Consider the following 27,945-nt stretch of genomic DNA (forward strand, 5'->3'; position numbering starts at 1 on the left):
TGCATGTTATTTAATAAATGACTTCACAAAGAGGTAAATGCAGCCACAGTAAACAGGGAAATTGGACAATAATGAACAGATACCAGGTTAGCTGAGGTCAAGTTAACGGGGCCCGTTGTGACTTGAGAACAGAAGTCTGAGCAGGAAAGGACACAGGGAGACACACACCATGCCCTGGATGGAAAGTGGCAGCTGCAGGGGCTGGATCAGTGCAGTTCTGGGGGGCTCAGGGGCTGCACAGATCATGTAGAGGTGATACTGGCCTTTTGCTGCCCTTTGTCCCTTCCTGCTTGCGAGATGAGGGGCTGCCCCTTGCAGGACTGGGGGAGGTTGGCTGTGGGAGCCTTGCTCTACCCAGGCATTCCCAGAGCATGTTTCCAGGACAGCTTGGACTCCTGCCAGCCACAGGGAGTCCCATAGAAATATTTCAGGAACCCCTTACACAAGCTGAGTGGGACATTGACCAACTGGTGGGAAATGGAGTAACTTCCCATTGCCCAAGGGCACCTAAAGAAAACAGATTTATCTGGAGGCCAGGGCAGGGTTACAGTTTCCTTGGGAGGGAGAAATGGATGGTGGGACCTTTGCCATTCAAACAAGGAATACAGACCCTAATTCCTGCAGCCAGCAAGGTCCAGGGCTCAGTCAAGCTGTCCTCGTACTGCATCACGGCTGATGAGAGGTCTATAAGGAGTGAGTTATCCTACCCCAGAGGGCTCAGCCACTTTCTTCCAGCACCAACCCGATTCCTATGTGGCAGAAGCCACCAGAGAAGATACTGGGGCTCAGGTGACCCCCACAGAGCTTGACAAAGACTCACCTTGGGCTAAGCCCAAGCTGTGTTCCCTACACCAACTCATAGTCCCAGCAGGACAGGAGTAAGGAGGATTTGGGGCTGGGGCAAGGTAAAAAACTTGAAGGATCATCCCTGGGAAGGCACTGGCAGTGTCATGCTGATTTGGATCACATTGTAAGGTTTGGTTTGCAGGACCAAGCAAAGCACAGAGGGAAACCCATTTACCAGACCCCCCCAGAGGAGAACACAGTCACCACCAGGGTTTCTCCTGAAAAAGGATACCTGGAGAAGATGCCTGCTCAGGAGAAAGCAGCTCCACTGCCTGCCAGGGTGGACAATGCCCTGGCACATCTTCCCTTGGCTTGTCCCTCAGCCCCAGGTGTGGCTGCAGGGGTCAGTTGTGCAACGCAGTCGCTGCTTTTTGAGCAACCAAACAATCCCATCTGAACCTTGCGCAAAAGGCTTTTCTGGAAAACACAACGCAACCGGCGGAGGAAAAATGTACAAACATTGGCACGTGGCCGCGTCCCCCATCCTCCCCAAGGGTTTAAATGTCGCTGTCCCCCACTCCTGACGCTCGCACCTCTCAGGGACACGGCAGCATGAAGGCGGCGGCCGCTCTCCTCCTGGTGGGGATGCTCATCCTCTGGGCAGAACTGCCAACAGGTAGGAGGAGATGTCCGAGGATAAGGGACGGGGAGGAAAAGCTCAGGCGCTGCCAAGGAGCCGTGTTTATGTGGGAGGGGAGCGGGGTGCTGGCCGGGCAGCACCTGCCCGGTGTCCCTGCGCTGTCCCGGGTCCCGGACCGAGCAGTCCGTCCTCCCGCAGGCAGCGCCTGGTCCTGCCCGCCCGTGCGCTTCACCTGCGCCCTGCACAACCCGCCCAACCACTGCCTCACCGACCGCCACTGCCCCCGCGGCAAGAAGTGCTGCCGGACCTTCTGCGGCAGGAAATGCCTCTCCAAGCCGCCCAAAATCCCCGTCTCCTACGGTAGGAGCTCAGCCTGCTCGCGGCAGCACAGCTGGGCTCGCTGGGGTGGCTCTGGGCAGGGGCTGTGCTCAGCTGCCAGGACCCTCCGGCCGGCGGGCGGGGTGACTGACGGGGTGGGGTGAACATCACACACAGCATCTTTCCTTCTCTCCCTTTCCCAGTGTGAGCTCCGGCTTCCAGGATACACCGAGGGGCATCTCAGCATTGCCATCCCAGCTCAGCTCCAGGATCGCTCTGTGCCAGCTCTGCACTGTGCTCTGTGCCACCCCCTTCCCCTCTCCCTCACCGCTCTTTTAACAAATAAAAATGGCTTTTTCCAAGAGCGTTTGTGACGTGTGACTCCTTTCCCCACCTTGTCTCTCCATCCTGGCACACAGTCCCACTGCTGCTTTCACCTCAGAATTTCTTCTTCTGGGGAAAGAGGATGAAAACAATCTGGCTTCACGCCCACAGTGTGGTTAGGGGCTGGCCTGGGGGAGAAAATCCATGCAGAGGCACACAGCCTCCAGGAGGAGAGAGCAATGGCAAGGGACTGGAACAAAGCATGCCAGGTTGCTTTCGGAAGGCTGCAAGGGGCCCTGGAGAGCAGAGTGTGCTCCAGACCCTCCCAGCTGGACAGGGCTGTGCAAGGGCACTGGCCCTGCCTGCCCAGGGGGACACAGAAGGCAGAGCCTCCCTGTGAATACCCTGCTTGGGGCTCATCTGGAGAGCAGAGGATGGGGTTACACAGACCCAAACCCCAACTGGTGCTGAACCCCTCACTGAACCTGAGCTGGTGGGGAAAATTCAGCTGAAGAATCTTGCCTGGGAAAGCCTCAAGCCAGGGCAATAAAATCATAGCTCCAAGGGGTTCCTGTAATTTTTGTACAGCTGAGTGCTGGGGACAAAACTTTAGGAAATGCCAACAAACATCAGCAGAAGAGAGCGTGTGCAGCCTGAGGGACCTGCTGGCCTCTGTGCCGTGGCAGAACCAGGCGGTGCCACCATCCACCATCCACCGCAGGGGCAGAGCATCACCCGGCCTAGTGCTCAGGGGGGCCTGCCAGCCCTCCCCAGCCCACTGCTGATGCCAGGCTTGCTGAGAATGTCCCATTCTCAACAGCCAGGCCCAGCCCAGCCTGGGGAGGAGCTGGTTCTGTCTGCACACACCGAGAGAGGAGCTGCTGCTGTGTAAGAGCTGGGTAATGATCCCCATGGCCAGGCACGAGCAGAGCAGCACCAGCTGGCCAGATTTTAAACCACCTGCAAACACGGCAGGATGAAGACTCTGGCTGTGGGATTGACACCTTGCACGGTCCATGGGAGATGCTGGAAACTTCCTGGCTGAGACTGGGGAGAGCATCTGCTGGAGTGAGTCCTTCTATGGTCACGTCTATGTAGGTGACATCTCTGTGGGGCAACTGGGAGGAGGCAAGACTCAGAAATTATTCTGACTGAGAAGGAGGAAGCCCTATGGTGAAAAAAACAACTCTTTGCTTAGCCTGGCCACGGGAGGGCTGAGAGAACCGGAGAGCTCTTTGGCACTGGGGAGGCTGAAAACACCCAGCAGGGAGAGGCAGAGCAAGAACTGGGAGCTCATCAGCCAAAACCGCTGTAAAATCAGACAATGCTTCTGCCCAGTGTCGGGTCCTTGCAGGGGAAAACTCTCCCTGACAGCAGCCCAGCGCTCTGCACAGGCAGAGCTGTGGCACACAAGCCGTGGGCTGAGAGGGGCTGAGCCCCAGAGCTCCCGCATCCCACATCCCGCATCCCGCAGGGGCTGGGGCAGCCAGGGCGGAGCAGCCTGACTGCACCTCCCGGGTCATTAGTCACAGACCACAGCCCTCCTCCTCCTCCTCCAGCACCAGCCATTATCAGCTATTAAGCAGGCATTTCCATACAGCTGGCTAATTTGATAATGCTGCAATTATCTTGGTTTGTTAACAAGATTAAATTGCTAATTGGTTTGATTAAGCACAGAGCTCCAGGCATGGGGTGCCTCTCGGCTGGCCCTGCATAACCTTATGGACCGTATGGATGCCGTGCCCAGGGCCACAGCTCCTCTGCAGACACAAGGAAATAGCAGGAAGGGCTCATCCTCCCAAAACCTGCTGCCTGAGCCCTCCAGATCTCTCTGTGAGAAGTCCCTCTACCTGCTCTGAGACAGCTTTGCTCATGTCACCACTGTCACCCAGCTGCTGGCCCAGAAAGGCAGGAGGAGGTGACTTTGGGCCAGAGGATGCTCTGGGGACATCTAGTCTGTCTCAGTCCTTCTGTTTTCTCTTTTGGAGCCCTGCAAGTCAGAAATCCCAGAGGCAATGCACCAACTGTGCCTCCACCTGCAGCTGTGTCAACAAATCCTCTGCCTTTCTCTTCCCAGGCACAGGTCTCTGCCTCCCGGGCACAGCATTTCCAGCTATCACCAGCTCTGCTGGGGAGCCTGGGGAGCTTCCAGCACTGGATTAGGCTCACCTCTACCCCCTCCATGGAGCAGCACCCACCTGGGAGGAGCTGGGCTGTGCACCAAAACACACATAGGTCAGGATCACTGATGGTGACAAGCTCCTGGCAGTGTGCATTGGCTGCAGTCCTTTGATTCAGGTCTCTGGGGAGGAAGGGAACTTCCCTCTTTGTCCTAGGTAGGTGCCAGCAAGACAATAGGAAAAGCCCTGAGTGCTGTGCCAGAGACATTCTTCCCATATCACCTGTTTGCCCAAGGCCAGAGCAGCCTGGAGGGGAAAGTGCTCATTTTCTCTGCCTGGGGGCTCAGGACTTCTCCTGGGACAGGCTCACCAGGTCTGGTGCTGGGAATGTGGACAAAGGCTGCACTCAAGGGCCCAGCTATGAGCCAGAAACATCCATCATGGCACATCACAGCAGCAGCACCACTGCAGGCAGTGCAGGTCTGGCTTACTCCCTCTTCCCTCAAAGCAAAGGTTTTCAGGCCAGTCACTTTTGACAATTCCCAAAGGAAACATCCAGCACTCCCCAACATCCCAGGGATGGAATCCAGAGTGTCTCCCCAGGGATCCATCAGCATCACAGAGCATCCTTGCTCCACACAAAGTCCTTTGTTCCACTCTGAAATGTACACAGGACATAGGATGGAGAAGCCAGGTCTCACCCACAGCACTGCAGACCATCTTTAATGTTTTCTTGGAGCCTCCCCCTGCATACATTATGGTCTGGCTCAGAAGACTGGGTGGTTGGGGTCTGAATACAGAACAGTTTGATGTTCAATGGTCATGTGAGACCTTTTCAAGAGATGATTCAAACCAGCCTAATAAGAATTACTACAGCTTTGACAGCCTTTGAAAGGGGAGGGTTATTTAGCTAGCCTGGCCTAGTAGTGGGAATCTGTAGTCCCAGCAGGATCTCAGCAATCACATTAGTTCCAGAGGAGAAAATACCCTGGGCAGAGCAGATCCACTCAGCAGCAGCTCTGCCCATGGTCAGGAGCTGTGCACAGGCTTCATCATTTCTGCTGAGGGGCAGCAATATTCCAGGAGGGAAAAGGAGTCAGCAGCATTCTGCTCCCCACCATAAAATGAATAGATACACAGCTCTTCAGAAAAACAAATAATCCTCACAGTTAAAGGCTAACAAATGTTTGAATTCACTCTGCTCTTTTCTCTGTGGGATGTTTTACACAAACTCAGCTCCTCACCTGGACCTAGACCCTCTCCAGTGGCAGGGAGAGAGTGGCCTGGGCCAGAGCTGACTCACACCAGCTGGTGCCCTCCAGCACTTTCTTTCTGGAGACACAGGAGTGCCTTACATGGCCAGAATACACCAATAACCTTTCCCAGTGCCCTCCCACCCTGGCCAGTGAGCAGCAACACAGGACACCAGCTCCCAGCGTGCTGGGAGGGCAGAGGGAAACCCTGGAATTACACAGTGGAGGGAGGAGTGTCTGCCAGCAGGGCACGTTTAGAGCAGGGATGGAAGCTGTCCCTTCTGCCTGGCTCTGGCACATCAGCCCAGCTGTGCACTGCCCCAGCCCCTGCACGGTGGGGGCTGGCAGGGGATGGAGCCAGGGCTGAGGGATGCCAGAGCAGCCCGTTGTGATTTCTCTCCTGCCTAAAGTGCTGCCAAAGCTCACAAGCTGCTTGTGACGAGGCCTTCGGTCTGGCAGGGAACAGCTCTGCCTGCCCCAGCCAAGAGGCAGCAGAGCTGTGCTGAGCTGCTTGGCTCCATCCCCCCTCCATCCCACCAGGAATCCTCAGCAGGCTGCTCTTTGCTGCAGCTGCACAAGGCTGTGCACACCCAGGAAGCCTTTCAGATGCTGGCAGGACTTCCCTGAGCCGGGGAGCCAAAAGGAAGGCAAAAAAGGTGAGGCACTGACAGCACCCTGTAGCTGAGAGAGATCCCTACATGCCAGCAATCCTTTTCCCCCTGCAGAAAGAGAGGAAAGGAGACATCTCCTTCCTCTGCAGCAAGCCACACTGCATGAAGACACGTGTGAGGGCTCAGCAGGAGGCTGGCAGTGGCACAGGCAGGGCAGCTGGGCCTCCTTGTGTCCCATGGCAGGCAGGGCAGCTGGGCTCCATCATCCCTGCCCTCTCTGCAGCCCCATCTCTCAGCGGGGCACTCCCTCCACAGTCCCTCAGAGAGGCTGATGTCTGTGTTTGGCCGAGCAGCTGGGATGTTCCACAAATAACAGCTCTGGCAAAGGCAACTCTGAGACTCACATGAAGCAGTTTGCAGGGAGGAAAGCAGCTCCCATAGATGCCAGCCCTGCACCAGCCCCTGCTCGCTGCAGCACAGATCCCACCTTGCACCCACACATGGCTGTAAACTCACCACCACTCCCAAATCCACCAGCACAGGACCAAAGGCACCTGCACACCCCTCCCAAATGGGGCTGCTCACCAGCAGAGAGCCCCTCCCAGCTGAAACCAGTGTCTCCCTACAGCCAAGTGCTCAGGAAGAGAAGGGTGGATGTTTATGCTATAGGGCAGCCCAGCGAGCTTCTCTCTCTTCCCAGCTCCAGCTGCAGAGGGGAATCCATTTCCCAGCTCCTTCAGGTCCCACCAGCAGCGTTGCATGGGGGAATTCCTGTCTCTTCAGCCCTGCCTGTGCCAAGGCACACACAGATGCTCCTTTCCCTGACATTATGTAGGTTAATAACATGCAATGTGATGGCAAGACACAGGGAACCGCAACGCGATGTCAATATTTAGCTTTTACACATTTGGCTAATTAGGAAGCAACCTGTGATTCCCTGAGAAGGAGGCAGGGCTGCTTCTACCCCTCCCTCCCCTTCTGCATGCTCCCCGTTCAGATGGGATAAACGTCAGCTCCCTATTTCTGGAGTTCGCTGGTCGCAAACGGTCTGTCCCAAAATGCTATTCCCAGGCAGTGGATGTCAGAAATCATTAGACTAAATAAAGCTTCATGAATCATTCATGAGGCTGGATTTCACATTAATCAGGGAGCGATGGGCAAAAGCAGCAGAGCGTGGCAGAGCGCCCTGTCGCGTTCCTGCACAGCCGGGGGAACGGGAAGGTTTGCACCTTCAAGGCACAGATCAGAGATGTGGTGCCAGTCAGAGGAGCACCCTGGTCCCAGCATGGTCAGAGCCTGACCCAGCAGAGACTGAAAGAGGCAGTGGATTGCTGCCCAAATGCCCAAATAGCTTTCTGCTTCAGGAGCTCCTGGGACTGGATCGTGTTAAGGAGCCCCAGGGCTGCTGCTCTGAGCATCCCGAGATGCACGACTGCTTTCTGCAGGAGCTTGGGAATCCTGTACTGACACCCTGCCTCTGTGCAGGATGGCCTCTAAAAATAGGAAAATTCTTTCCTGAAATGTCATCAGGAGGCTCTTTCCAGGGCTCAGGCAAATGGGGCTTTTGCCTGGATGCCATGCTGCATCCCAGCAAACCAACAGGCATCTTCTTGGGACACAAATGCTACTTCCACTGCTCCAAGAGTTTGGAAAGAAGGTAGATGTGTTCTCTCTTGGTACCTGAATCTGCCTAAGAAATGCAAGCCCTGAACTCCATCAGGATCAATGAAAGAATCAGTGCTGCCCTCAGCGTTGCAGTTGGTGGAAGAAGATAATGAAAGGTGGAATCCTGTGTGCATATTGCAGGAGCAAAGGGCCTGTGTCTCCCCCAACCATCCAGACTCAGCCAGCAAACTCTCATCCACCTGCATCCTGCATCCTTGGCTTCTCCTCTGCAGCTTACTCAAATATTCCTGGTTAAAAAAAACCCCTCAAAACTACAAAAATCTAGTGCCAAGCAGCAAGGATGGCTGTACAGCAGGGAAAAATCCATAGCCAGCATAGCAAACCCGGGCTCTGACATGGAGACAGCAGTGATTCTCCATGCAGCAGCAGCAGAGGAATATCTATCAGGAGACTCAGGAGCTGTCAGACACCCTGCTCCCCGCTGCCGTGGCTCTGCAGCCTTCCCAGGGCTGGCAGTGTGTCACCAGCCCTGAACCACAGAACCACAGCACGGCTGATCCGCTGCCGAGGGCACCTGGGGGGCTTAGGGGGTTCCAATCCAGTCTGATGCCCGAGAGGCGCCCTGCAGGCCTGGGTGTCACCCCACCCCACTCTCCCGTGCTCCAGCATCTCCACCCCACATCTTCCTCCTTGGGCTGAGGGGTCCTGCCCATGCTGTGCTGATGTCTAAAGGAGGGAGAGGCAGAGATGGGATGGAGGGAACCAGCAAGTCCCTGGCATCCTTCAGAGCCTCAAGACCTGAAGACACTCTGGCAGCAGAGCTCTCTCACCACTCCCAGCACTGCCTGAACCTTCTGCAGAGAGCCCAAAAGACAACATCCTTGCAGAGACAGGAGGGCAGACCCTTCCCTGCACCCAGGCATCTCTAGCTGTAGTTGTCCCTGCATGTTCACCCCTGTCAGCACAGAGGCAGCTGGAAGCAGAGCTGGAATGGGAGCAGGGCGTTCACCCCGAGCCTCAAACCACCAGGGCGCTTCCACATGCAAAACGACCATAGTGATAATTTACCAGCAATTTATAAGTGTGAAATTCTCAGCTGTGTCATCAGCATGAGCCCCAAACCCAGTGGCCACTCTCTGCCTCCTGCTCTGGTGGAGAGGCAGAGCCTCAGGGAAGGTTAGCTTCCACCAGTGCTGGGCCCTCACCTGGGTGAGGGATGAAATTATCAGATAAATCTCAGGGAAATCACGCTTTAATTGACCCCCTTATTGCATGAAAAGACTGATTTCCAATTTGCCTAAACACTAATTTATAAGGCATTTCCATGTGTGGTGCAGCAGGTGGGGAGCTCCCTGCTCCACCCAGCCTGGCCTTGCTGGCAGGAATCAGAGGCCACCTCTGGCTCTCTCCATGGCCATGGCCTTGGCTGTGCACAGCTATCAAAAGCAAAATGCAGGGCAAGTGTCCTCATTGCACAAGCCTGTGGAGAGTCAAAGCTTGGCTGCACTCTTGGTTACTTGCAGCATTCTACCTGCACTATTGTAAGATTTAGTTGCAGTTAAAGTTGTGCTTCCATCTTCACCTGTCTCTCTCCTGGCAGAGAATCCAGGAAATGAGCCCACGCTGCCTGCACAAGTATGGCCATGATGACTGTGTTTTGTGGCTTTCTCTGTACTGGTAAATGAAGTGTGACCAGACTGCCCCTGACAACAAAGATGGGTGTCAGGGAACAGAGCAAATCCTGACATTGACCTCTCCTCTGACACCATGCTGCTCTTCTGCCAGCATCCCTACCCGTGGCAGCTCCTAGCTCTGCTGGGAATGGTCTGGAGAGGGCTTGGCCTGTGGGAAGCCTTGGCCCAAGATGCTCTAACAGATTCATGATGAGCCTGGGAATAGCCTTTGTTTTTGATGAATTCAGTTTTGGTAATGTGTCCTGGGTCTTGGAGGATGGTGAGACAACCTGGAGCAGAGACAGAGGGGATGCAGCACGTGGAGATTGCAGGTTGTTATAAGATGGAGGCAATCCATATGCTCAAGGCATGTGGGAACTCACCAGATAGTAAATCAGTGCTCTGAAATGCCTGACCTTACACTGCAGCACCTCCCTGCTCCCTCACCAGAGGCTCTCCATCTCTATAAAAAACAGCCACTGCATTGGTGCAACTCTCCGGATTTTCTCATGTTTCCTGTTGGAGTTTCAGAGTCCAAATGCAAGTCAAGGTCCCCAGCACGTTCAGTGAATGTTCATTAATCTTTCCTGGCTCAGGCACCCAGCAAGCTCAGTAACACTCGAGTCCAGAAGAGTTCCAGGCTGTCAGGGGGATGGGCTATTGCAGGCCACACTGAGAGCCTGTCCCAGGCCTGCTGCAGATGGATTCAAACAAATCACCTTTCTGCAGGGTGGATATACAGGTGTATCTAGAGCTGGTTAATTATTTCCAGCATGGAGCAGGCTGATATATCCCCCTGTCAGCAGCATCTACAGACGCCCTGCGGCTCTGGGTGGAAGATGGGAGTTGCAGGGATGGAATCTCATGGAATTTGTGTCCCCACTTTTCTCCTCCTGCTCCGAGGATGCTGCCATCACAGCTTGCTTTCTCTCTTGCCCCCCCATGAACTGGCTCCAGGGAGAGGCATGGAAACTGGGACAGCTGACAGCGCAAGAATGGGAACAACCAATGGCATGGGAAGGAAAAGCCCAAGCCCCTCTGGCTGGAGCAACCCCCTCCCATAGCTTGGGGAACAAACGCACCAGTGAGCACAGAAACCACCAGGAAATAACAGCATTAAGGAAAGCCCATGTATTTAGCATTAAGTCTTTGCCACTGAGAAACACAAGACCAGGCTTTTGCGTCTGCCCTAATTTAGCTCTTTCCCTCTGGAAAGGACTATTTGGGAAATGCTTTGTGCTCATGTCCCCGGCATTAATCAGCCCCTGTCAGCCTCCAGCTCCGTGGATCCCCCTGCACTCGCAGGTGCTCTGCTCTAGCCCACCCTCCCACGTGGCAGGTACCCAGCGGCTCCAGCCTTTCACCACAGATATCCAAGGGGCTCAAAAGTGCTTGAAGATTTTTCTTTTAATTAGAGGAGCTCTGGAGACATGCTATATTCATATGTATTTCCTGCTATTTTTTAATTTATTGCTACATCAGCTATTAAAAAAAAAAAAAGGCAAAAAGAAGAAAGGAAGGGAGCTGCCACAAGCTGAGCGCCTTTTGGGATGACTCATTGCAGCACTGAAATGGCTGCTGGCTTCAGACTCACCCTGCCTCTGCGATTTGCTTCCAGACTGCAGAAGAGACCACAGCAAGAGGTTTTGCCCCTTGTGCCTGCGTGGAGGATTTGCCGTGTGGTTATCGACATAATCCACCCCGGCCTTCGGCAGGCGGAGACTTGCCTTCCTCTAGAGAGGAAGATGGGGGGAGACATGAAAGGAAGAGATGGCGAGGCATTTCCAGCTGACCTGATTTTCTGCATGTTCCCATCTCCACATCACCGCTGGTTAGCTCAGGAATGGCAGTGGGGGCACAGGGCTGGCTCGTGCCGTGGGGAGCTGCACTTTACCCGGGCCATTGCAAACAACTGTGCCAAGGAACAGCCCTTACACCTCAATTCACTGGAAAACAGCCTCAAAGTGGGAGTCTCCCTTTCCTGCCACAGCTTGCCAGTGTCAGTGTGAAGGCAGACCAGCAGGCTCTGGACAGCTCGTGGCAGAGTCAGGCCTTTTGCCTCTGAACTTGTGCAGAAAATTCACCTCAGGTGCCATTGATGCAGCAGCCAAGTCCGCTCTGAAGGATGCTGTGATGCCATCACAAACCTGCACGGGGCCTCTGCAGCCTGGGAAGTGAACTTCCCTTCTCTGCAGTTGTTTCCAGCCAGAGCCTTGAGCTGCAGCAGGAGACATGGAGGTATCTCCTCTCCGTGTCTCTCCAGCTCCTTCCCAGGGTAATTCCTCCAGTCTGGGAGCAATAAGGACAGAGCCCTGTCAACTCCTTTCCCACTCAGGATTCAGCTCCTCCACATGGCCCAGGGACACTCAGCAAATCTCCTTGTACTGGGAGAGCTGATTTTGGGAGGGTCAGGGCTGAGGTCTACTGTGTAGTAGAGCATAAACAGGGCTCTGGTGCAGACACCAAGTGCCAGATGGAGTGGGCGCCCTTGCAGTGCCAGGCACAGCTCCTTCCCTGAAAAATGGCTGGATGAGAACTATTTTCAGAAGGGAAAAGAAAATTCACCCTGATCACCATATGTCAGTGACAGGCAGAGAAAACCCCACGTGGGAGCCAGCCCTCCTCCTACCCTGTGGGCTGCGCCCTGCTGGGGCTCAGCACCCACCATCAGCCAGGCTCGCAGCTGCCTGGAGCAGACAAAGATGGGCATGTTTATCTTGCAGCTTCCAGGGATGCTCAGCCATCTCTAATTGCCATAAAAATAAATGCTTTTTGCTTCATATCACAGAACAGAGGAATTTCCCTCTGCTTTTTGTTTTCTTTTTTCTTTTTTTCCTATTTTCTGAGGCCTCACTCAAAGTCATCCCTTCCCCCTCCCTCCGCTGCCTCCTTGCCATGTAAACAAGCACAGGCACACACAGTCTGACACATCACACACATGGAGACACGCTGATGGCCCTGCAGCGGCCAGCTCTGCCTGGCACAGGGACAGGACTGGCAGCACACGCGGGAGGCGGGCGTGCGGGCAGGGGGAAGGATGCTCGCCACCAAAAAGAGCTCTCAGTCCGCCTCGTGCAAGCCTGGAGAAGGCTGAGAGCCCTCAGGCTCCAGCCCCTCGGACTATAATCAGCAAGCCGATGGAAGGGATGCAGAGGGTACTGCGAAGTCTCGCCCCGTGCGAGCCGCCTGTCTGACACAGCTGCTCTGTGCTGCTGCCGGAGCAGTGAGCCATCGCTGCGGGGACATGCAGCCCCGGCTGTCACCCCGGGAAGGTCCCTTTCCCATCCTCTCCTTGCCATCCCTGTGCTGCAGCAGCTGACTTCCAGGGCAGTTGGTGCGCTTGCAGTGCTCCCGGGCTGTCCGGGGATGGCCCCGGGCGGCGGCGGCAGCTCGCTGAGCTGAACCCGGCGTGTGCCGCGCCCGGGGCTCGCTGCCTTCCCCCAGCTCCCAGCGAGCCTGGGAAGAGACACCGAGGAGCTCAGCCAGCCAGGGCAGCGCTTCCCCGCGGGGCTGCCCCGGTGCCCCGCACACTCCCCGTTCCAAGGAGCAAGATGGAGATGGGTCGCACGGAGGGCGACTGCGAGGGCAGGGGTGCATCGTGGGCACCGCCGCCCGGGCCCGGCTCGGCCTGAACGCGCTCGGCACGGGACCGCCCGGCACTCCCGGCTCCGGGGGCTCGGCCCCGAGGGCAGCGCTCGCCACCCGGGCAGCTTCGCACAGACCCGGGGCAGCCCAGGGCCGGGTGAGACGGGCACCCCCAGCGCGGCTGCCACAGCCATCCCGGGAGCTCTCCCGCCTTCCAAGGGACTTCCAGCAGGTAAGACTTCAGGAAAGCCACGGGTTCCCTCGCCTGGTCCAGATTCCCGGCTCGGCTCCGCCGTGGTGGTGCCTTGGCAGGGGACACCGCCAGCCTCGCACGGAGCTGTGCCGACTTCTCAGCCGGTTTCGCCAAAATCAGGTCGCTGGTCTCGTCCGGTGGGTTCTCCCCGGGCATCCTTAGCCCTGTCCCCTGTACAGAGCTTGGGAGGGGCTGCTGGGAGGCAGAGGCAGCCACGAACCGGGGACTGCAAACCGGGAATAGGGAACCGGGCTCTCCCCGACTGTTTCCGCGCCGCGGCGCCGGCGGGCGGAGGGCGGCACCGGGAGAGGCGGCGGGCGGGACCCCGGCCCCGCGGAGCTGCTGCCGGTGCCGGTGCCGGTGCCGGCCCCGCAGGGCTCGCGGCTCCGCGCCGGGCGCGCTCCTGCGGCGGGGGCGGCGCCGAGGCAGGTGAGCGGCGGCGCGGGGCCGGGCTCCGCCAGCGGGGTGCTGCGGGCACCGGCAGCGCGGGCACCACGGCACCGGCACCCGGGGCGGGCGGGGACGAGGGCAGCGGCATCCCGGGGAGCAGCAGGGAACGGCATCCCGGGGCGGGGTGGGGACCCGCGGCATCGGCATCCCGGGGAGCTGCAGGCACCGACATCCCGGGGACCCGCGGCACTGGCATCCCGGGGCGCGGCGAGGACCTTAAGATCGGTAACACAGGGACCGGGGCACCTGAAACCCGCGTACCCGGGGTACCAGAACCCCTGGGCATTGCAGGGGTCAGCACCCTGGGGTGCGTCGGAGACCCGGGGCATCGGCATGCCGGGGTGAGAGGGCAACCGGAGCAGCGGCATGCAGGGATGAGCGGGGAAGCGAGGCACCGACATCCCGGGGTAAGCGGGGAGCCGCCGTGCCAGCATCCACACCCCGGGATGCTGCTGCGTGCCGGGTCGCAGGGACGTTCCTCCCCGTCCCTCTGCGGGCGGGTGTAGGGGAGTCCCTCGGCCCGGAGCCTGCCTTCCCCGGGGGCTGCATTCTCCCTCCCCGGGGAACGGAGCACAGAGGTCCCTCTGGAGAGCTGTGCACGCTCAGCGTGAGAGCTGGGAGTGGAGGCTGGCACAGCGCTGGGCTGTTGGCAAGCACCCTCTCCTGCACCCGAGGCGAACGGGGAGTCCCCCCGTCATCTCCATCTCCAGCCCTGAGCATTTGGTGGCCTCTCAGCAGCTTGTGCTCTGCCTGCAGGGAGCAGCCAGTAGTGGGAATCCCCCTTCCATTCTCCCCACTGCCTGCCTGGCAAACCCCTACACCGCCCAAGGCGGTCCTGAGCATCTTCAAACCGATGAGAACGAAGACGCTCAGCAGTGGGGATGGGGCTCTGCAGGGGCAGTTTTGGATGACCAGACAGCAGATGTCTCCCCCATCCTGTCCCAGCATATGGGGACACCCTGCAGGAGCTGGGAGGCCACCCAGCCCCACTGGCCCCCTCAGGTACTCAGCAAGGGACTCCCAGTCCTATCCCAGTCCCATGGATATCTTGCACAGGATCTCCTCAGTGGTTTGCAGCCACCACCCCTGCACGCCTGGGACATGCACAGTCACAAGCCCCGGGTGACAGGGCATTTAGGGTAGGCTACAGGCAAAGGATAAGAGGTTCCTCCTCCTCTACGCATTTCTAATGGCTCCTTTGAGACAAGCCACACAACTCCCTGCTGGGAAGCCTCGCTGAGCTGTAAGTACAGGGTTTTTTATTTGGACTGTTAATCTAAATCCATTGTACCTGGTTGGAAAAGACCCTGCGTGCAATGCTCCCTGCACTTGCTGCATCCTCACTTGAATGTCTATTAGCACCTTCCTTACCATTCCCTTGAGTTCCCTCTGCCAGGTAGAATAAATATACATAACTTCCATTTGAAAGCCTTTGAGAAAAAAAAATATGTTGTCAAGGGAAACTCTTCTACCATTTCTTATAGACATGCTTGATCTGTTTTATATTTTATTCTTACTGTCACAAATGCATATACCAGGGATTTTTTCCTCCACAAGATAGATATTAATTTGAACGCCCAACACCCAGCTCATACTGGGCTTGTGTAATTCTGACGGTTGTCTCAAAATAGCTTACAATATATTTCAACATCTATCAGAAAGAGACTGGCTTGCTCTGTTCCTTTTTTCCAATCATTCATGGAAATTTTGGGTCAACTAAAGGAAAATTTTGCAAATTCACTTTATCCCAGACAGACACATTTGTATTCTCTGTCCGTCAGGCTTTTAAATAAAAACTACCCAAGCTTCCCAAAGTAAGCTTCTGTTTCCCAGCTGATACCCCTGCAAATGTGAATGGGGTGCACATGTGCTTTGATAGTCCAGCAGGGGAGATCACACTGAGTCCCAGTTCAAAGCCCAGTTTTGTTCTAAAGCTAAGCTTAGCTGTTCGTGAAACAAATAGGCAAGAGAGTTATAAAACTATTAATTGCTGCTTTAGATTCCTAGATGAAAGCTGTATGTGGGCAGAAATAATTTGGTCTATTCATAAGCAAACATCATAAAGGAACATCTCTGGCAGTTCGGTACCCTTCTCCTTGCTCGGCTTCCAGTGCAGGAGGGATGGAGGGATTTCCCTGGGCTACAAACTTGCAGGGTCCTGACACCCACCTTTTAATTTTGAGTGGGGAGAGAGGTAGGAGCCATCCCCTTCTGGCTCTGTCTCACCCAGAGGCACAGCTGTGCGCTGGGGATGGTCCAGCTGAACTGGAATAATTCTTCAGGCTTGTCCTGCCATCCTGGGCCATCCTGTGCCCCAGCCCCCAAACCACCTTGCCTTTGATTTTGGTGGCCTGACCTGTCAGAGAGGCTGCTCTATAGGGAGGATGCAGAGAGAGTCTGAGGCTGGTTTTGGGATAAGCCAGATCCACAGATGCACCTCTAGGGCCCCCCATCTGTGTGTGTGTGCTTATAGCCTGAATGCATGAGCATCCTTCTGGAAGGAACCTGGATTAGTCATCCCTACCCCACAGATGGGCTGTGTGATGTCTTCTCTGGAAAAGCTAATCTGACACTGAAATTCCAATTTATCTCTGAAAGAAGGGTTTACACCCCTTCCTCTCCCTTGCTTTTGGCATAAGCTTAAAAAATGTATCCTTCTCTTTCTTCCCTCCCATTTGAAAGGCAAGACATTGAGTCCATTAAGCTCTGAGGTTTATCACCAGCTGGTTTCCTCCTCCAGACGTGGTGAAATGGAAGTGCTGGTTGGGGTGCAAGCTGTGTCTTTAAGGAGCCCTGGCCGGGAGATGCAGTGGAGTTCGCAGATGCCTTTGCCAGGCTGTTTCACACAAATCTGGCATTTCCTGCACCCACAGCCCAGCTCAGCTTGAAAACACCTCCGGGGCTTAACCATGGCACCATTACCTGTTCCTCTGCAGCTCTGCTCTGCCCTACAGATTAGATGTGACCCCCAGGTCCCTCCCAGTCTGACAAAGCTTTTACACCGAGGTTCTCAGACTGGAAAGCAGGTAGAGCCCTGGTGTTTGCCCCATAAATCCTGGGAGATGGCTGATGAAGAACTCATGGGACTCCCTTGTGTGGTGTGACCCACCTCGTGTCACTGACCTGGCCTTGGCCCTTGGTGGCTGCTGTGTGACCAGGCTGTTCTCTGTGGGGTCTGCTGGCACCTCAGCATCACTGCAGGGGCTGCAGCCTTTTTACCCTCAGCTCCTGCTGCCTGCTTGTGCCCCGTGTCCCTGCAGTCCCTAAAACCTTGGAAAATTCTGTGGATGACATAAGACACCCACAGAAAATGGAAAAAAATGTAATTCCTCCACCAAGAGAGCAAAGCAGTGTCCCTCAACCCCCACCACTCTGTGCCAGGAGCAGGGAGATCCTGTGAGTACAGGGCTGCTCCATGTGTCCCCTGGTTGTTTTGATGAAAAAGGTGGGTGGAAAAATCTGATTTCAAGGTGGTGCATAAAGATTACAATGCTTTTTATTTGCCTTTTTGCTCTAAATTTCTGGCCAAGACAGGTTAATGCCTCTGCATCTGGGAATGCTTCTCCTTCTTCCATGCTTTAAATGTTTCTCATTAGAAAATAGAATTTCTGCTGCACAAAAAAAGCCCAGCTCCCTGAAACTTATAAATCCCTAAAATGCAATAGAAATCAAAACTCTGGGTTTTTATTTCCCCATCGATATACAGATTTTATTCAGTCATCAATGATTCTGAATCATGTTTTCGTTATGTTTCAACATAATCAAAATAATCTTAATATTTTACATGGCAGAACACACAAGAGGAAACAAAACAGGCAGATGAATTGTTTTGACATTTCTTCCTCTCAAATTCTCCCTAAAATCGACACCTTCTGTGACAATACTTTGATTTTGGCAAAACTGCCTGTGCTGCTGGAAAGATTGCACCATCTAAGGGTTTTCTGACCAGGTCTAATTAGTAGCGTAGGTAGTGGGGCTACAAAGCACTTTGGCAGAATCACAGCAGTGGTGATTTGACAAGATCTAAATTTTCCTCCGGGAGACTCTTTGGGGAATAAATCTTCTCTTCAGTGACTAATTACCTGTTTGAAGAAGAAGAGCCCCATGGGTGCGGTGCTGGAGGTGAATTAAACTGCCTTCCTTAGGCCATTAACAACCTGCAAAGGGAGAAAATTTAGGAGGAAAAAAAGCAAGGAAAAGTTTCATATGGAAGAATCATTGGCTTTTCCTTTTTTAGGTTTCATACCACGGGAGAACAACAGTCTAAAGCTGTTTTTCTCCCCTTCTTTCTCCTTGGTTTTCACTTTTCAAAATGCAAACATCCCTCCTCACTCCCCAGGGTGCTCCTCACCCCCCAAACCCAGGAGCACCCAGATCTGGGGGAGCCCTGTGTCCCCTCCAGCCCCGCTGTCTCATCCACAGGTGGAACCCACTCCTGCTCTGCTGATCATGGTCAACAAGACCTTAAACTACTGGGGTCCCAGTTTTGAGGAGGACGTTATCAACATCAACGTGGGGGGCCTGCGGAGGCGGCTCAGCTCCAGCGCCCTCTCCAAGTTCCCCGACACCCGCCTGGGCCGGCTGCTCTCCTGCGACTCGGAGGAGTCCATCCTGCAGCTCTGCGATGACTACGACGTGAGCGCCAGGGAGTTCTACTTCGACCGAAACCCCGGATTCTTCCTCTACGTCCTCCACTTCTACCAGACGGGGAAGCTGCACGTCATGGAGGAGCTGTGCGTCTTCTCCTTCTGCCAGGAGATCGAGTACTGGGGCATCAATGAATTCTTCCTGGACTCCTGCTGCAGCTACCGCTACCACGAGCGCAAGCTGGAGAGCCGGCACCACAACTGGGATGAGGAGAGCGAGGTGAGCAGCGTGGACACGTCCCCTGATGAGATCTCGGACATCAACCACGACCTGCTGCGCTACAGCACCCTGCGCTGCGGCAACCTGCGCAAGCGCCTCTGGCTCACCATGGAGAACCCCGGCTACTCCATCCCCAGCAAACTCTTCAGCTTCGTGTCCATCAGCGTGGTGCTGGTGTCCATAGCCACCATGTGCATCCACAGCATGCCCGAGTACCAGGAGGTGGATGAGAATGGCAACGTGCTCGATGAACCCATCTTGCACAAGCTGGAGTATTTCTGCATCTCCTGGTTCACCTTCGAAGTATCCTCCCGCCTCCTGCTCTCGCCCAACCCCAGGAAGTTCTTCAAGCACCCTCTGAACCTGATTGACATTGTCTCAGTGTTGCCCTTCTACTTCACCCTCCTGGTGGATGTGACCATGGGCAGTGACTCGGAGCTGGGCAACCTGGGCAAGGTGGTGCAGGTGTTTCGGCTGATGAGGATATTCCGGGTGCTGAAGCTGGCTCGGCACTCCACTGGACTGAGGTCACTGGGGGCCACCTTGAAGGTAAACTGGCTCTCTATCTCCTTATCTCCTCCTTTAGTCTAGTGCCTAGCAGGGCTGAGAGTGACCTGCTGAGCAGGAAGCAGGCCAGACAGCAGCTGCTGGGTCTGCTAGCACCAGTGTGTATGGCTCAGGGCTGCTCCTGTCCCCATTCTGGGAAAAGGGGAACCCTCCTAAAGGCATGCTGCCAGCTGACCAAAGGCCAGTGTCCAACCCCTGGTGTCTGCCCATTTAGGGAAACAGAAATCCTGGTCCAGCTGAGTTGATACTTGAATGCTTCAGGATACAGTGAGGTTGGGACTGGCACAAAGCAGCAATAGAAAAGCAACAGGTGAGCTGCATGGCATGGGACAACCAGCCCCAGGCAGGGTCTATGCCCTCAGCAGAGCCTGGGTCTGCAGCAGCTGCCCCTCAGTGTGAGGGAAAACTTGGCATGCAGAACCGGGGGAAGCTGGTCCCAGGACCATGTGGTCCTCAGGAGGAAGGTCTGGAGGAAATGCTGGCCAAGTGGAGGACCAGGATTCAGGTACACCTACATGTGGCATCGCTGCAGGTCTGGTGAGAGGGTCCACATCCCCTATAACATGCCCCAAGGCTGTGTTTCTCCAGACTCCCACCCACAGTGCCTCTGGCCTCTTCAGACAGACCAAGGGCAACTTGAAATCTGTAATGCCATTATCACTATCCTGCTGTTGCAGCCAGACCTCCATCACTGCAGCTCAGTGGTGAAGCAGGACCATCTTCCACACCCAGTGTGGTTCTGCTCACCCCCACCATCTCTCCCCTCCATCCCCCTTCTGCTGAGGGCCATGTTCCTGAATTTGGGGAGAAGGAAATTCACCTCCTGTGCTTATACAGAAAATCCAGCCTGCTGCAGAGGCCAATTAAACTCAGCCTTTAATTGTTCCTGGTTCTTGGTGATTGCATCAATAGGAATCCTGAAGTTCAGAGTGACACATGCTCCCAATGCCCCACCACACATGGGACTCATGCTGGGCACGGGGGGATGATCACCGGGGCAAACATTGCCTCTTCTCGGGGCAAGTGCACAAATATCCCTGTGCTTTACCCCCTTCAAACTACCAGTGTACTACACAAATGGCCAAGGAAGCAATCTTTGTAACCTGAAATTCAACCAATGGGCCACTCTCCTCCCACTCAGTGCCTGGCATGGGAGGGAGCTGCAGCTGCAGGTGCTGCTCCCTCTGAAGGGCCATGTCTGGGATGAGGAGCAGGGGACACCCTGTTTTCACTGCTGCAGCAGTGACAGGGCTGGCATGGGGTGTTCTGGCCTCGGCAGGTCTCGGCTGCTGGGGTTGGACCCATTCCCGTGGCTGAGTCATGGAGGAAAGCAACCACTGAGTGGGAATGGGGGTGAGGATGGGCGGCAGGAAAGGTCTTCTGCCAGCTTCTGCTGTGACGCAGGATAGCTCTGCCCAGACTCATCTTGCAGAGCCCACAGAGCATCACAATATTCCTGGCATCCTCAAAACCGGCTGCAAACAGAGTCCAGGGTGGGTTACTTGAAATGAAGATGCCTGAACTCCTTGCATCGTGCTTGCTTCTGAACACTCACCTTGAAAGGGCACTGACAAGTGACAGACCCAGGTAAAACTGCTGGTGAAATTTAAGTAAACTTGCACACGTAGAAAGGGCTCCCTAAGTCCTGCTGGTGCTCCATCCAAGCATGAACAACATCTTTCAGCAGAGCAGGCACTGATGGACTCATGTGCATATTACTAAGCAGCAAACAAGATCTGGGGAGCCGACAGCATCCCAGCCCCGGCTGCTGACGAGCAGCTGATTCACCAGTGACGTGCTGGAAAGTGCCCCTTCCTGGGGACTCCGTTGCCAGCTCTACGTGGGGATAAGCAAAGACACAAATCTGATGCAGCAGCTTGGCATTGTGATTTAGTGGGCACATAAATTACAACGTCTCGTTAATAATAATTTACTTCCTATTGCGAGAGCAGAAAGCAGGAGCAGAGCAGTGAAGGCTGTTAACAGCCAGGAGGTGGGAGCGATGGCTCTGGCAAGCTGAGTGATTGTTCCCTTGCCATGAAAGTGCTAGCAGAGGGAATTCTGCCATTTGTGCATTGTAAACCCTGAACACTCCTCAGATTGCTTGGGGCCTGATCCACAGCATGTTTAATTTGAGGAGAGCCTTCCTACACGTCTCTGCTCTTCCTCCCCGCCGTGCCTGACATCCATTACCGCTATTGCAGCTCCACGGGTGCGGGTTTGGATCCCCTCTCCACTGGCTGTGGGGAGATGTTGGGCCCTGGGTAATTACAGCACATACAGGGATCTTCAGGAGTTGCTGTCTGTCCCCTCAGGGGCCTAAATATGTAAAGAGGCTGGAGCTGCACAACCCAATCACCCTGCTGTCACTGCCATGGGCTGTCTTTGCTCGGGCTCCACACTGCTATTTCTGCCAACACTCAAAGTGGGCTCTTCCATTCTGATTGTCTTGTGCAGGAACCTGGAGACTCTGCTGCTTGGAGGGCTTTTTGCTGGAGTCTTTTATTACCTAGCACTGCCTGCCCCAAGGCTGGCTACTTGCTAAGCCTGCAACCCACCCAAACCCTGGTGAAAACTGCATCCCACCCAAACCCTATCCAAGCCTGCATCCCACCCGATCCTTGGCTAAACCTGCATTCCATCTGAACCCCGGCTAAGCCTGCATCCCACTCAAACCATGGCTAAAACTTCATCCCAGCCAAACCCCAGCTGCAGCTGCCTTCCCCCCTCAATCAATGAGCAAACCAGAAGCTTTGCAGATAAAGGGCTGCAAATAGGTGGCAGCCAGTGCCTGAGGATCAGCTGGGAGGTTTCTGGAGCCTTCCCTGGGCTGCAAACCCTGATCCTGTGTGTAAATTGAAGCAGCAGGAGCTATGGAGCTGCTTGACTTCCCCTTTGCCTTCCCCCTCCAGCACATCCCGGGGCCAGAACTGATACTCTTAAAAAATGTGTGAGGCTGTTTGGTGCTGTTGATCCCCAGCTGGGGTGTACAGACCTGCTGTTAACTTCCAGCAGGTCTTTCTTGGCCAAGTGATAGACCCTTGGCTCTGAGCTGTTTGTCCTCCTGGAGGAGCTCCCTTGGCACTGCTATAGGGCATTTGCAGCCACAGGTGAGGGAGGAGAAAGGGAGGAGGAGGAGGAAGGGGAGGAAGAGGACGCTATTTGGTGTTACTGGAATTATCTGAGCAGCTTTTGCCAGCGGTCTAAGCAAAGTCTCCTCATTCCCTGCCATGGATCCACCTCCTTTTAAGTCTCATCCTGACCACAGAAGCCTTTTCCCACATCTGCTGCTGTTTGCTTTGCTCAAATGTTGTTTCCTTTAGCCATTATGTGGTCTCCAATAAAGCATTCTCTGCTTGTTAGGAGACTGGGAAAAAATCCCAACAGTCAAAGCTCTGCTCTCCTTTCCCCAAAAGATGAAGAGCAAGCTGGCAGGTCAGTGGGCAGAAACATCCAAGAAATTCACTTATGGCATCAGAAAGTGATTGGACAAGGCATGCTGGGATGGTAGTGGCAGTCTGTCCCCTGGCTGTCCCTTCTGGCATGACTTGCTGCCTGGTCTTCCAGCTGCCCACTGCCTTTTCCCCCTGGGCTTCTGGCACAGGTTTATACTTTGTTCAAATATTAGGAATATAAAAAAAAAAGATCACAGCACAAAAGTTTAGGTTGAAACCAGAGAAATTATGTCTTCTTCAAGGAGCATTGCCTGCCACTGCCATCAGAGTTGGGTGTCCCATGGCTCTATTCCCATCAAGGCTTCCAGACCCCTTGGGCTGTACCTTATCAAGCTGGGGCTTGTGGCACCCTGTAGGACAGGTGCTAAGACCAGCCCATGCTGACACTGGGTGGGTCCCTGGTCTGCCCTGATGAGCAGGGATATTTGGTTTCATGGCAAATATCTGATGTGGTGTTTCTGCATGTCTGTAACAAAGAGTTTCATGAATGCTGAGGCTCAGTGGTGTTGGGGACAGGAGGGACCCAGGGAGCCTGGGCTGAGACCTGGGTAAGAGCTGAGCTGAGCCTGCAGCAGAGACCACGTCCTCCCTGCGAGTAGTGCCAGCGGCTCAGGAAGGTACAAATTGCTCCTTTCAGTGGCTGCCTATTAGGTGGTTTCTGGGGACCTGCCAAGATAAAAGGAAAATGTGCTAAATATTTTTAGCCAAGATCAGGCCAGAGTGAGTGCTGGAGGCAGGGGAGCAGCCTCTGCCGGGCACCCCTGGCTGGGGAACACAGATCTGTCTTCCCTCCCAGCACTTGCAGCCTGGTGGAGTGCAGAGAGGCAGCTGTGGGTGCCAGGAATGATTCCTGGCTGCACCATTTGCTCCAGATTTGAGTCAATCCTGCCCCATTCCAGCCCACCCCTGGAGCAGGACATCCCACAGCAGAGGTGGATAGAGGATCCCTGGTGGAGGTGTGCAGGGAGTCTGTGCAGGGCTGTGTTTGCACTGTGGGGTCTCTGTGTCCTGCTCAGCGGCCCCCACTGACCAAGGCTCTGCTTTGCCTTCCAGCACAGCTACAGGGAGGTGGGGATCCTGCTGCTCTACCTGGCCGTGGGGGTCTCTGTGTTCTCTGGAGTGGCCTACACTGCTGAGAAGGAGGAAGACGTGGGCTTCGACACCATCCCGGCGTGCTGGTGGTGGGGCACGGTCAGCATGACCACCGTGGGCTACGGCGACGTGGTGCCCGTCACCGTGGCAGGGAAGCTGGCGGCCTCGGGCTGCATCCTGGGGGGCATCCTGGTCGTGGCACTGCCCATCACCATCATCTTCAACAAGTTCTCCCACTTCTACCGCAAGCAGAAGGCGCTGGAGGCGGCCGTGAGGAACAGCGGCAAGAAGGACCCTGAGGAGGTGGGGAGCGTCTCCAGCCGTGACCGAGACTCGGAGGCTCTGAGCGAGACCTCCCTGGGCAGGGACAGCCCCGAGCGCCGTGGTCTGACCCCCGGTGCCCAGCCCAGCCCCTGAGCAGCCCTGGGGCACCAGGGACCTGCCTGCCCACGGTGAGCACGGCACCGGGACACGGCGGAGGAGCCGCGGCTGGCATCGCCCTGCCCTGGGAAGGACAGGAGGGGTTGGAGGAGATGCCCAGTGGGTGCTGGATGCCTCCAGCTCCTGTGCCTGCCTGGATGTGTTTCAGCCTTCAGCTTGCTCACCCGTGGCTGCAAAGGGAGGTTGTGGTGCTGGATATACTCCAGCCAAAAAGGGAGGCAGAAAATAAGAAATGTAAGTGATCCCTGATCAGGCACTGCCCCTGGGTATGGAGAGGGATTTTCCTCTGCCCTAATGTCTTGTGTTGTCCAGGGTGAGGTTAAATAGCTCACGGATGAGGCAGCCCTTAACCAGGCTGGCAGCCCTTACAGATCCTGTGCAATGTCGACAACCCCAGCCCCAGCCTTGTCCTACCCCCAGCAGGAAACAGGCTCAAAAGGCTCAACTGCCCCTCCAGCCATAAAGGAAAGGGGCCTAGGAATGAGTCTGTATGGGAGGAGAGGTAGAGGGTGAGCCCCATGCTCCCCAGCCCCCGCAGTGGGATCGATTGAACCTCACCTTGTTTCCATTGCTAGGATTTATCTGCTGTCCTGCACTGCCACTGCCGGGACCCCAGGGACCTGGGGCTGTGCTGGGAGTGTGGCACAGCTGGGAGCACTGCCCACACGTGGGGGAGGGACACTGCCCACACACCCAGGGGTGACCAGGGTGGCAGAAGCAACACTGTCCTCTGAGGCAGCAGCAGTCAGAGGGGTCAAGCTGGGGGAACTGAGGAGCCTCAGTGGGGCATCCCCCAAGCCCTGGTCTCCCTTGCCTCAGCCCCTAGCCTGGCTTTATCCTGCCTCTTCCCTCCCTGTCTCAGGGCCAGGAGGGCCGTAAGGAGGGGGTCACACTGCCCCAGGTGTCCTCGCAGGCAGCTGAGCTCCCCGGGTGCCGCTGCACTCACTTTCCCTCACTTGTTCCTGCAGGGACAGAGGTGGGGCAGAGGGGACCTTGCACTGCTTTTGTCACTGCAGCCTCTGAGCACCTCACAGCCAGGCAGGGAGGTTGGCCTGGAACACCAAACCCCTTCCTGCCTAGACCCCCAGCCCACCTGAGCACTTTTGGGGCTGCTCCCAGCACAGCATTAATTCCCTACAGAGCTCTTCCCTGCCCTCCCACCCCTGTTCTCTGTTTGGAAATTGTGCAGCTCTGTGGCACACAGAGCAGTGCACCCAGCAATGCGTGTTTTCAGCAGGAGAAACGTGCATCCCACAATCCCAGACCACCTCAAACACACGCTAAAGGCTGCAGGATGACCCCAGGATCGTGGCTTTGCTGCTGGTTGTCCTGGCTGGGTTTCAGCACAGCTGCAGCTGCTGGTGCTGGCTCTGCCTGGAGCAATCTGCTGGAAAGCCAAACCAACACTGGTGCAGGTCCAGCCTTTCCAAGCCCAGTGGGACTCAGGGAGGGTCCCCAAGGCATGGTGGTGTGGGATGGGAGGGTGCTCATGCTTCTGGCATCATCAAGTCTTCCAGTACCAACTCCATGGTCTGCTCCATGCTTATTCCTGCTGGGAGCTGGGACTGGAGAGCAGCACCCTCTGCTCCAACCAGCTCCTGCTGCACTGTTACTTGAATACAGGAAGGAGTTTCCCCTCCTCAACATAAATATTCCAGTAGCAAAATGTATTCAAATGTGAAGAGTAAATTATATCTATTAATGAAAAAGCATTATGCAAATAATTAGGAGCATGTAAATTAATTTTCTATCTATGCATGGGATGCATACTGTATATTTTATTAAAGACCTCAATGACCCGCTGTGGATGCTGGTTTCTGTTTTGTGGCAGCTGTATGAGCTCATGCAGCCCACGGGCTGAGCCAGGGCTGGGTCAAGGTGAGCAGGAGCAGGGCACAACTTAACCACTGCTCTCCCTGTGTCAGGTGCATTACCCTGCTGGGTGTGACAGGGGTGAAAACAGAGTTTAATCTTTAGTCCTTTGAGAGCTTTCCCATTAAAAAAAATTAAAATCCACAATCTGCTAGTCATTCCAAGGCAAAAGCTCCCCTACCTTGGGGGCTATCAGCAAGGCAGGATCTCCTGTGAGCCCCTCTGCCACATGGCAAAGGCACATCAGAGGGGGCTGGTGCACGAGAACTCCAAGCTCAGGTTTGGGAAAGCCACCAAGGATGTTTTCTTTTTTTAGCCTCCTGCTCTCTGTGAAGACATCAGGATTTGTATGGCTCTGAGTAAGTGCACTAGGAAAATCCTCCCACTGCTGTGCAGGCAGATCTGGCAGAGCTGGAGCTGTGCAGAGCAGGAAGAGCCGGGTGCAGGAAGGTGCCCAGCACAGAGTGGGTGAGCACAGCCCACGCTCCCCAGCGAGGCTGCAAGGACGGGCCTCTCTTACTATTTCTAAGGCAAGTAGGAAACTCATGTTCTTCTGCTAATCCCTAATCAGTTTTCCTGAGTGGCTGCATTTTCATTTGATACAGTGGGTAAATCAATTACACACTTTATCAGGTTATTCCTACAAAGCTGCTTTCCACATTCGCCAAATGATTGACTAAAGCATGACTCTCTTGCCTCCAGGGAATGGTGATTAAGAAGTGACCTTATTAAGCTATTTAATGCAGCTGAGAATTAGACAACTCTGCTCAAAGAGACAAAGTAAACTTCATTAACTTGTTCAAAACTTCTTCTCCTTTGCCAACTTTCAGATCCATGACTACCCTGGGCATGGTCTGTGCACTTGGCTGGTAATTAGAAAACCAGGGAATTTTAAAGGGGTAACCTATAAGAAAGAAAGACTCCTCACTGGTAGTGTTTCTGGGATCTCTCCTGCTCACAGACTCCTACAACCCTGCTGACCTCAACAAAAATCAGATCTCACTGCTTGAGCACACTGCTTGACATGTTGAATCAGTGTTACTTCAATTTATTGAACTACGTAAAGAGATCAGTAAAAACAAACAGTGCAGTAATTCCATTTTTCTTTTTTTTTTTAAACAAAATAATGCTAAACCACTTTTGCCTTGTAGTGAGACAGCCCCAAGGTCTGCATATACTTATGGGTTCACTTTAGCATTTACTTGAACCCAAGCTGCTTAGTTGTAGGAAAAATCTGAGAAAGCCAAATGAGCAGCCTTGAAGGCATGGAATTAAATTAACCAAATGTGCTTAGACAGGTTACACAATTTCAGGGACTAAAACCCACAGATCAGGCATGCAGGGAGGCACAGCACCAGCAATGCATGTTCACATCTAGACCTCGAGTCTGCTGAGAGCAGCACAGTGGGAAAAACTGCCCCGCATTTCTTTCAAGATCATGCTCTGTAGTGAAGGAATGATGGTCCAGAGCTTGTGAGCCCCTTGGGCTGAGGAAAACACACCCTACAGCTCAGTTGTCCGCTGACTGTGCACAGACAGGTCTGCAAGAGGCTGCTGTCACCACTCAGGATGGGACTCAGGGACCCTGGGCTCCCTCCACGTCCAGCACTGCACTGATTTGGACAGCAACCACCTAGAGGGGAGCAGGACAGCTCTTCATAGATGGAACTGAATTGTTTTAAAGTTTTCAAACACATTGGCTTTCTTCCTGGCCTCTTAAATTAAAGAGCAATTAACTTTCAGTCTGGAAAGAGCTGATGGGTATTTCCTGGTTTGAGTCTTTTGAATTTTGCCAAAATGATTAGTGAAATGAAAAATTGTCAACCCTCGAGGCAGGGCTGTCAGCCAGTGCTCAAAGCATTTATCCAAGCTCAGACTCTTTTGGCCTGTGGACAGCAGGAAATGGTACAAAATGAGGGTGTAGGAAATGAGTAGCTGGGCAAAAAGGACACTGGCACAGCAGCTCCTGTACCTTAATGCTAATAATTGTTAAAAACTGCTGGTGCTATGGGC

General features: G+C 54.7%; 2 protein-coding genes across 6 annotated transcripts; both read left to right on the forward strand.

Annotated features, from left to right (window-relative positions):
- Positions 1-1,309: 1,309 nt before the first annotated feature.
- On the forward strand, positions 1,310-2,106 carry LOC101232941 (veswaprin-c). The gene is made up of 3 exons (XM_004177052.5): positions 1,310-1,462; positions 1,625-1,786; positions 1,948-2,106. Exons 1-3 carry the CDS (start codon positions 1,348-1,350, stop codon positions 1,950-1,952), a joined length of 282 nt encoding a protein of 93 aa, XP_004177100.2. The 5' UTR covers positions 1,310-1,347; the 3' UTR covers positions 1,953-2,106.
- Positions 2,107-12,754: 10,648 nt separating this feature from the next.
- KCNS1 (potassium voltage-gated channel modifier subfamily S member 1) lies at positions 12,755-25,862 on the forward strand. Of its 5 annotated transcripts, none has more exons than XM_002190454.7 (3): positions 12,755-13,168; positions 18,062-19,054; positions 23,581-24,183. In XM_002190454.7, exons 2-3 carry the CDS (start codon positions 18,089-18,091, stop codon positions 24,034-24,036), a joined length of 1,422 nt encoding a protein of 473 aa, XP_002190490.6. In that variant the 5' UTR covers positions 12,755-13,168; positions 18,062-18,088; the 3' UTR covers positions 24,037-24,183. The 5 variants fall into 5 exon arrangements, with proteins under 5 accessions (XP_002190490.6, XP_030144864.4, XP_030144865.4 ...); XM_030289004.4 differs by lacking the exon at positions 12,755-13,168 and adding an exon at positions 13,475-13,618 and having other exon boundaries at positions 23,581-25,862; XM_030289005.4 differs by lacking the exon at positions 12,755-13,168 and adding an exon at positions 13,633-13,864.
- Positions 25,863-27,945: the final 2,083 nt, after the last annotated feature.

Source organism: Taeniopygia guttata, chromosome 20 (assembly GCF_048771995.1).
Source record: "Taeniopygia guttata chromosome 20, bTaeGut7.mat, whole genome shotgun sequence".
Classification (NCBI taxonomy): domain Eukaryota; kingdom Metazoa; phylum Chordata; class Aves; order Passeriformes; family Estrildidae; genus Taeniopygia; species Taeniopygia guttata.